Below are 10297 nucleotides of genomic sequence, written 5' to 3'. Positions count from 1 at the left end.
ACTCATTTTTTAAAAACAGGATTTATTTACACAAGGAGAGAGAGAGAGAGAGAGAGAGAGAGAGAGAGAGAGAGAGAGAGATCTTCCATCTACTGGTTCACTTCCAAGATGGCCAAAATTGCTGGGGCTGGGCCAGGCCAAATCCAGGAGCCAGGAGTTTCATCCAGGTCTCCCAAATGGGTGCAGAGACCCAAACACTTGGGCCATATTCTGCTGCTTTCCCAGGCATAGCAGAGAGCTGGATCAGAAGGGGAGCAGCTAGGACTCGAACCAGCACACATATGAGATGAGGGCACTGCAGGAGGCAGTTTTACCCACTATGCCACAGCACCGGTCCCTACACCTGCATTTCTGGCTGGTTTCGTTTCTTAGTTTTTATTTACTTGAGAGGCATGAAGGAAAGAAAAAAGAGAGAGATGGAAAAGGAGAGAGTGGTGGAACAGAGAGAGAGAGAGAGAGAGAGAGAGGGAGGGAGGGAGATTTGGCCTGCCTGGGAGACCCAGAGAAAGCTCCTGGCTCCTGGCTTTGGATCGGCCCAGTTCTGGCCATTGCAGCCATCTGGGGAGTGAACCAGCAGGTGGAAGACCTCTCTCTCTCTGTCTCTCTCTCCCCCTCTCTCTGTCTTTAACTCTGCCTCTCAAATAAATAAACAACAGAAATGCAGGAGTAAGGAGAGTGTGAAGCATAGGATTTTTCTTTTTAGTGGGTGACTCGACAGGATCACAGACGATGGCATTTGCACAGAGATCTCAAGGCAGACTGGGCTTGGGAGCCTCAGAATTATCTGCAGAAGTGTGGTCCTTGCAAGGGAAGCGCCAAAGTAAACGCCCTGCGGTTGGAAGCTCTGCTATAAAACAGGCTCCAAACGCAGCAAGGGCAAAGGAGCAAGAGGGGAAATGGAGAGACGGCGGCAGGGGGCGCTGTCGAGCGAGGCTGCTCCCCTGTGGCTGGTGAGGCCACAGACGCACGGAGACCTTGCCAGCGCTCTGCGACTCCTGCACGTGGCTGATTCAGCTGTGAAGGCGTCCTGCGGATGGAGACGAATCTCCCATTGGGCATCGTCTGCGGTCCGAGTTCTGGTCTCTGTATCGTAAGAGTCACCTTAGATGACAAGACCTGGAGGAGACCCACGTTAATCAGAGCTCTCGCTGCAAGGGGACAGGACCCCAGTGGAAACATACAGTGCACCCTCACCTCCTGGGCTGCGTCACCAGCCGGCGCCTCACACTCCCAGCCACACCAAGCAGGCTAGGAGCAGACCCCGCACAAGCTGTTGACACCAGAATAGTCTGTCCTAAGGAACACAACCGGAACCCACATTTCTACTTCTTAAGCCTCCTTATAAAGATATTCACTTAGTTTGTGTTCTATTTCATTATAGTCAGATTATATTCTGTGGTTAAAGCGACTGAATAGTATGTTTTGGGGGCAGGTGTCATGGCGTAGCAGGTAAAGCCAAAGCCTGCCATGCCACCATACCATGTGGATGCGGGTTTCAGACTCGGCTTCTCCACTTCGGATCCAACTCCCCTTGATGCACCTGAGAAAGCAGTGGAGGATGACCCAAGTGTTTGAGTCCCTGCCACCCACCAAGGAGACCAGGATAGGGTTCCTGGTCCCTGGTTAAAGCCTGGCCCAATTCAGCTATTGCAGGCATTTGAGGAGTGACTCAGCAGGTGGAAAATTTCCCCCTGTCTCAGTCTCTTCCTCTCGGTCACTCTGCCTGTCAAATAAATATGTGAATAAATCTTTATGAAAAAGAGAGGAGAAGGTGTTGAACATCCAACACAAAGGAATGACCCATGTCTGAGGTGGCACAGGTGTCAAATACCTTTACCTGAGCATCCCACGTTGGATACTTGATTGAAAAGCCACACAATGCCCCCTACATAGGCATAGTTGCCATGTGTCAAATTAAACACACACATAAGAATAAGAAATTTGAAGAAAGCTCCATTGTGTTTATGCTTCAGTTTGATTCCCTGCTGTTTTCTTGCCATGATGATGTGGGAGTTTCTAGTCTGGAGTAGTTTTTCTCATTGCTCACTGTCGACATTTGGGACAGAACACACATGCGTGTTCAGAGAGCTGACCTGTGCACTACAGGAGTGTGGGTCATTCTTCCTATCGCCCAGTATCCCAAGGTCACCATCGCTGCTGAGAAATCAGGGGTCCTGGTTGAGAACTGGCAGCCCCTGACAGATTCCATCAAGGGAGCCTCCCTCGTGTTTCCAGCAGGGGGCTGATGCCTCTGTCATTCTGAGCCCTATTTCTGCAATCACCATCCCAAGAGTAGGACCTGACACACTTCCTACAAGGAGCTGAGCTCCAGTTATGGCAAAATAGACTGTCTCAACATAGCATGGGTGATAGAGCTTTCCTGGGCAGGGATGAAATGACAGCTGGCCAGCGGGGACATAGTGGGAGCTTCCTGGATTGTGACAAACATTTCATGGAGCCCAGAGCATGTACCCAAGAAATGCGGTGCTCGATCTGTTTTTAAGGAGAGATTTTCTAGAGCTTAGGGTCTGTGTCTCTTCTACAAAGCCATGCTTTGAACAGCCCATGGACCTAGTGCAGACAGGTGCCTCAGTCATAGGCTATGGAAAAGACACCTTTGCAGCAGGTTAGACCTGGGGGAGTTAGACCAGGAAACAGAGCAATAGGAGCAGGATTCACCTGACTTCTAGCCTGGTCTCCTAGGAACAACCTGCAAGCATCACTTCTGTCCAGGTCAGTGTCCCACAGGGAACTCAGATGCTGAGAGGTCTGGGTATGAGGCAGGGAGGGGTCTAATGAGCAGGTGCAGGGAGCTGTAAATACCTCCTCTGCTGCTGTCCCCCAGAGTGTGCAACCATGGGCTAGAAGGAGCCTGGTTGTTGCTTTCAGAGTCTTGAGTCCAGCTCAGGGACCCATGCATCACTCCTTCCTGCTGCCTTGTCTGGAACAGAGCTTCAGTCTCCATCATCCACCACCCAGGGCAGGATTTGGGCTTCCGTACTGAGGCCATCTCTCAGAGATCCCATGCAGGTGAGCCTGAGATCCTGGTCGACGCAGCAGGAGGAGCCCAGAGAAACGGAAGCAGAGTGTTTGCCTAAGGTCAAACATTTACCCCCATTTAGAGGAGACACGGAGAGACACTGAGTTCATTTGCTTGCACGTTGATTATTGAATCTGTTTGTTCAGATGCTAGAAAGGTAATGAATATTAGGCTATGCAGGGCAAGGGCATGTCTGGTGGCGAAATGCTGGCTTGGGAATAATGCCAAGTCTAGGACCGACTGGGAAAATAAAATGCTTCAAGAAGAATAGAATGGCATCAAAGAAACCCTGTTTTTAAATGGCTTAGAGGAGGGGATATGACAGCTCATTGTCCCGGGGCAGCATCACCAGAGTCAAGCATCACTCTCCCCAGTTTTGTTTTTTTATGGTTCAGTTACTGATTTTTATATATGTTTTTTAAATTTTTATTAATTGAAAGAATACATTTCATTTTTGAGAGCCAGATTTAGAGAGACACAGAGAGAAAAGAGACAGATTTTCTGAGAGAGAGGGAGAGAGAGAGAGAGGAGAAAGGGAGAGAGAGATTTTTACATCTGCCAATTCACTCCCCAAATGACCGTGGCAGCCAGGGCTGAGCCAGGCTGAATCCCCAGGAGCCAGGAACTTCATCTGGGTCTTGCACATGAATGCTGGGGTCTATGGACCTGAGCCATGTTCTGCTGCTCTCCCAGGCCCATTAATGGGGCGCTTGGACCAGAAGCAGAGCAGCAGGAATTGGAAACAATGTCCACATGGGATGGCAGCATTGCAAGCAGTACCTTAAGCTACTGCACCACCATGTCAGCAGCGAGAGGTTATTTTAAAGGGGGAACAAGTTAGGAGGCTTCCCTGTTGGTGAGAAAGGACCAGATAAGGGGAATGCACGCACCTATGACCCTGCAGTAGGAGTGCCTGAGACACGCACACATCTCAGTGTCTTCTCTCACACCAAGCACTCCCTTGGAGTGAGTCTGATGTATCGTTAGGTGAGGGGAGGTAGGTTAAAGGGGTCCACTTTGCTATTTGCCTACTTCATTATCTGTGAGATGGATACACTCATGACTTTCTCAGCTGCTTCGTCGTTGGCCAATTCTGCACTGCCCAGTCTCTATCTCTTATTTTTATGCATCCAGGTCTATTTTATTCTTGTCTTTTGTAGACTCATTCATACAAAGAATGGACGTTTTGTCATTGCTACCCATTCCTTTTATTTACATGCATATCGGTGTACTTCAAAGGGTTCTTAGGAAAAGGGAACTCACGGGTGATGCTACTGTGGTGCAAAAAAAAGATTTAAAATCCAGAACTCAGCAAAGGTATAATCCATGTTTACAAGAGGACTCCAATGTGTGAAAAACATGTCACGTGCAAAAGCTGTGCGCCAAAGTAAATGTATCTTCATTTCTGTTTTTATGAATGCTTTGTTACTTTAAAGGATTTTGCTTACATTAGTAAACTCCAAAATTCTCAGGTGTACAGCCTAATGAATGCTTCTGTGTGTAGACCACCATGTAGGCACAGCTGTAACAGAGGATAAACACATTCTGACTTCAATAACTATGGACTAATTTCACTCATTCGTATAAGGCTTCTTTCCTTAAACATAATGTTTTTGAGATTCATACTCATTTCATGAACATTTTGAAAGAATCTTGTAGATATATTAAGCTAGAGAGGTTGCAAAAGTTTGCAAATGTTCTATTCCCAAATATCAGTCTCTTCCACTCTACTCAAATCCCTTCACTGTTAAGTCTTTTTAGTCACTCTGATAACTTTGCATTGCTAAGTTTTTTTAGACTAGTTGTCAAAAACACTGCCATCTTCACTTTGTGTGATTAGATCACTAACTAAAAGTCACAGCTGCTCCTGTCCTCATTTGAAACACATGGTCGTTCACCATTTCACTAAGATTGCTTTACCTTCCAGAAGCCAACCTGAAGGCCCATACGTCTATACAAGATGAAATCAGAGCTTACAAGCCTCCTTCTTCTCAACTGAAAAGACTTCATGGAGTTTTCTCTTTCCAAGTATCTGTCAGTTCAATGGTGCATTAATGACAATTTTCAATGTCACTGAGTTATCACACTTGCTCTATTTTAAATTTTGCACATAGTGTCTTTTGTTTCATTGGTCAGCCTGGGATTAACATTCAATAATCTGGACACATTGGTCCCTAATTAGTGCTGATGGCAGCTTTTCTTCCATGAGCAACAGGGAGACACAACCAGAGTTAGAGTCCTGCAGATACAAGAGACATTTTTCTTCCTCCAAGCCCCTTAGTGACCCCCTGGTGAGTTGGATCTTGGTTTCCCTCGTGCCCACTCCATTTCTCTCATCCTCTCTTCCTCTCTCTCTCTCTCTCTCTCTCTCTCTCTCTCTCTCTCTCTCTCATGTTATTTGTCTCTTTCCTGGCAGTGACTTGTACCACATGCAACCAGGCAATGAAACTCAACCTTTAGAATTCCTTCTTCTGGGATTCTCAGAGGACCCAGCACTGCAGCCCCTCGTATTTGGGCTCTTGCTCTCCATGTACCTGGTCACTGTGGCTGGGAATCTGCTCATCGTCCTGGCCATCCTCTCTGACCCCCACCTCCACACACCCATGTACTTCTTCCTCTCCAACCTGTCCTTGGTGGACATCTGCTTCACCTCCACCACCGTCCCCAAGATGCTGGTGAACATCCAGATGCAGAGCAAAGCCATCACCCGAGCAGACTGCATCACCCAGATGTTCTTCTTCATAGTCTTTGTAGGGTTGGATGACTTCCTCCTGACCGTGATGGCCTATGACAGGTTTGTGGCCATCTGTCACCCCCTGCACTACACGGTCACCATGAACCACCGGCTCTGTGTGCAGCTGGTCCTGGCTTCCTGGATCATCAGTGTCTTGCATGCCTTGTTACACAGCTTAATGGTGCTGCAGCTGTCCTTCTGTGTACACCTGGAAATCCACCACTTCTTCTGTGAACTGTACCAGGTGATCCACACTGCCTGTTCTGACACCTTTCTTAATGATGTGTTGCTATTTCTTGCGGCAATGCTCCTTGGTGGAGGTCCCCTGGCTGGGATCCTTTACTCCTACTCTAAGATCGCCTCCTCCATCTGTGCAATCTCCTCAGCTCAGGGGAAGCACAAAGCTTTCTCCACCTGTGCCTCTCACCTCTCTGTCGTCTCCTTATTTTATGGCACTGGCATAGGTGTGTACCTGAGTGCTGGTGCAGCCCCCAGCTCAGCCTCCACTTCCATAGCCTCTGTGATGTACACCGTGGTCACCCCCATGCTGAACCCCTTCATCTACAGCCTGAGGAACACAGACATCAAAAGAGCTTTGAAAGGACTCTTTGGCCAGAAACTATAAAGCAGTCCATTGAGATGGGGCTGAAGATGTGTCCATGACTGCAGGGCCCCGAGCTCCAGAGCCAACACTGAGAAGATTATACCGGATGTGGAAGTAGAATGTGCTTATTCAATTCACTGCAATGTTTTTCTTTCTTTTCTTTCTTTTTTAAGTCAAATATTGTGTCAAAAAGGACTCATCCATTACACTTTATGTTACCTGTGACATCTAACAAAAATGTCCTGTGTCACTTTCCTTTCCCCCAGTTTTATTACTAACTCTGTCAAATAAGCAAAAGAGCTTCAGACTTTTCATGGAAACATGGAAGCAAGAGAAGAGTTAGTTGCTGTGCTGAACAACTTGGGAATTCATATGTGGTTTTTGTAACACACTAGCCCATGAACTCTGTGAAGTATTGAACCTTTCCACATGCCTGATGCTAAAATGTATATGTATTTTTAGCAATTATTTCTTGTCAAATAACATGTATAATGTTAAATAGTCTCCTTTTTAACTTCATAGTTTTTGGAGATAACATATCTTTATTTTACATTGCAAATACTTAATGCTCTTAGTTCTGTGGACACCTATGCTAGGTAATTAAATCCATTCATATAAATTTTTAAGGATTTCATTTATTTAAGAAATAAAGTTACAAACAGAGGGAGAGACAAAGAGAAAGGCCCTCTATCTGCTGGTTCACTCCCTACATAGCTGCTACAGCTGGAGCTGGGCTGATCTGAAGCCAGGAGCCAGGAGCTTCCTCTGGATATACAACGTGGGTGCAGGGACCCAAGCACTTGGGCCATCTTTCACTGCTTTCCCAGGCCATAGCAGAGAGCTGGATTGGAAGTGGAGCAGCCAGGACACAAACCAGCACACATGTGGGATGCCGGCACTGCAAGCAGAGGCTTAGCTTACTATGTATGCCACAGCGCCAGCCCACATTTATATAATTTTAAAATAAAACGAATCCTCAGAGCAAAATTTACTTTTTTGTTCCTGCTATTCCTGCACATATCCTTCCCCAAGCACCTCCTCTGGACCGTGCAGATGATAGCACTAGTGAACCGTGTAAACTGAGTCTCTACTACTCCAATATATTCCACCACTCTCTTATATCTGGGTAGAATCTCCATGGAAAGACAAATGGCAGTATAGAAGGAGTATATATTCCTTCCATGGTGTACATCACAGAGGCTGCTGCAGTGGAGGCTGAGCTGGGGGCTGCACCAGCACTGACGTACACACCTATGTCCGTGCCATAAAACAATATAGATTCCTTTAACATGAGTGTGAGTCAGAGACAACCTTCAATAAAGGAAGCAAGGTTTTCATTCATAGGCCTGATCATGAGGCAATGACATTTTATTGTTGGGTGCAGATTGGGGTGTGAGGGGGTGTCATCATCAACAAGGTGAAGGGGGTCTGATTGTTGAGTGAAGGCTTGGCTGCTTGTTATGTGTTGCATCATTAATTCGATGCCTTGCCTGCACTAAAGGAAGCATCGCACCTTTTTCTGCTGTAGGCACAGCCAAGGGAATGGTGTGAATGGACATCAACACCATCTACTCCACTCCATTTCTCCTTCATTCCCAGGAATCTCTCCAGTGAGGACTCCCAGAGACCTTGAACCACCATCCAGTCACCTGTATCAGGGTCACATATCTTCTTGTTCAAAGGCACATGCTCTGCCAACGCTTCTGACTCCCTCGAGGGCAGCTTTTTTTTTTTAACTTTTATTTAATGAATATATTTTCCAAAGTACAGCTTATGGATTACAATGGCTTCCCCCCCATAACTTCCCTCCCACCTGCAACCCTCCGCTTTCCCGCTCCCTCTCCCCTTCCATTCACATCAAGATTCATTTTCAATTCTCTTTATATACAGAAGATCAGTTCAGTATACATTAAGCAAAGATTTCTTTTTTAATCTTTTGTTTAATGAATATCAATTTCCAAAGTACAGCTTATGGATTACAATGGCTTCCCCCCCCATAACTTCCCTCCCACCCACAACCCTCCCCTTTCCCACTCCCTCTCCCCTTCCATTCCCATCAAGATTCATTTTCAATTCTCTTTATATACAGAAAATGAGTTTAGTATATATAAAGATTTCAACAGTTTGTCCTCACATAGCAACACAAAGTGAAAAAATACTGTTGGAGTACTAGTTATAGCATTAAATAACGGTGTACAGCACATTAATGACAGACATCCTGCATGACATTTTTAAAAAAATTGATTAATTTTCTATGTAATTTCCAATTTAACACCAAGGTTTTATTTTCATTTTCAATTATCTATATATACAGGAAATCGATTCAGTATATACTAAGTAAAGATTTCATCAGTTTGCACCCACACAGAAACACAAAGTGTAAAAATACTGTTTCAGTACTAGCTATATCATTACTTCACATTGGACAACCCATTAAGGACAGATCCCATATGGGACGTAAGTACACAGTTACTCTTGATGTTGATTTAACAATTTAACACTCCTGTTCATGGCGTCAGTAATCTCCCTAGGCTCTAGTCATGAGTTGCTGAGGCTATGGAAGCGTTTAGGGTTCGCCGATTTCGATCTTATTCCAACAGGGTCATAGTCAAAGTGGAAGTTCTCTCCTCCCTTCAGAGAAAGGTATCTCCTACCTTGATGGCCCCGTTCTTTCCACTTGGATCACACTCTTAAGCAAAGATTTCAATAGTTTGCCCCCACATAGCAACACAAAGTGAAAAAATACTGTTGGAGTACTAGTTATAGCATTAAATAACAGTGTACAGCACATTAAAGACAGAGATCCTACATGATATTATTTAAAAATTGATTAATTTTCTATGCAATTTCCAATTTACAACCAGGTTTTTTTTTGTCATTTTCAATTATCTTTAAATACAGAAGATCGATTCAGTATATACTAAGTAAAGATTTCATCAGTTTGTACCCACGCAGTAACACAAAGTGTAAAAATAATGTTTTAGTACTAGTTATAGCACCACTTCACATTGGACAACACATTAAGGACAGATCCCACATGAGACATAAGTACACAGTGACACCTGTTGTTGATTTAACAATTTGACACTCTTGTTTATAGCGTCAGTAATCTCCCTAGGCTCTAGTCATGAGTTGCCAAGGCTATGGAAGCCTTTAGGGTTTGCCGACTTTGATCTTATTCCGATAGGGTCATAGTCAAAGTGGAAGTTCTCTCTTCCCTTCAGAGAAAGATACCTCCTACCTTGATGGCCCCATTCTTTCCACTGGGATCTCACTCGCAGAGATCTTTCATTTAGGTCTTCTTTTTTTTTTTCCAGAGTGTCTTGGCTTTCCATGTCTACAATACTCTCATGGGCTCTTCAGCCAGGTCTGAATGCCTTAAGGGCTGATTCTGAGGCCAGAGTGCTATTTAGGACATCTGCCATTCTATGAGTCTGCTGTGTATCCAGCTTCCCATGTTGGATTGTTCTCTCACCTTTTGATTCTATCAGTTAGTATTAGCAGACACTAGTCTTGTTTGTGTGATCCCTTTGACTCTTAGACTTATCAGTGTGATCACTTGTGAATTGAAATTGATCACTTGGACTAGTGAGATGGCATTGGTACCTGCCACCTTGATGGGATTGTATTGGAATCTCCTGGCACATTTCTAACGCCACCATTTGGGTCAAGTCTGATTGAACATGTCCCCAATTGTACATCTCCTCCCTCTCTTTTTCCTACTCTTATATTTAACAGGGATCACTTTTTTATCTTTTATTTAATGAATATAAATTTTGAACCTACAGTTTATGGATTTCAATGGCTTCCCCCTCCCCCATAACTTTCCTCCCATCCGCAACCCTCCCATTTCCCACTCTTTCTCCCCTTCCATTCACATCAAGATTCATTTTCAATTCTCTTTATATACAGAAGATCA

The 10297-nt window shown here is 45.0% G+C and overlaps 1 protein-coding gene across 1 annotated transcript; it reads left to right on the top strand.

Moving 5' to 3' along the window:
* Window positions 1–5469: 5469 nt before the first annotated feature.
* Window positions 5470–6399, top strand: LOC133749065 (olfactory receptor 7A10-like). Its single transcript, XM_062178203.1, has one exon. It carries the CDS (start codon window positions 5470–5472, stop codon window positions 6397–6399), a length of 930 nt encoding a protein of 309 aa, XP_062034187.1.
* The last annotated feature ends 3898 nt before the right edge of the window (window positions 6400–10297 follow it).

The sequence above is a fragment of the Lepus europaeus genome, chromosome 20 (genome assembly GCF_033115175.1).
Source record: "Lepus europaeus isolate LE1 chromosome 20, mLepTim1.pri, whole genome shotgun sequence".
Taxonomy (NCBI): Eukaryota; Metazoa; Chordata; class Mammalia; order Lagomorpha; family Leporidae; genus Lepus; species Lepus europaeus.
The sequence above is the reverse complement of the archived record's forward strand: the minus strand, read 5'-3'. Positions and strand labels throughout refer to the sequence as shown.

Coding starts and splice junctions, on each gene's coding strand:
- LOC133749065 (XM_062178203.1), top strand. CDS start 5,470: ATGCAACCAGGCAATGAAACTCAACCTTTAGAATTCCTTCTTCTGGGA.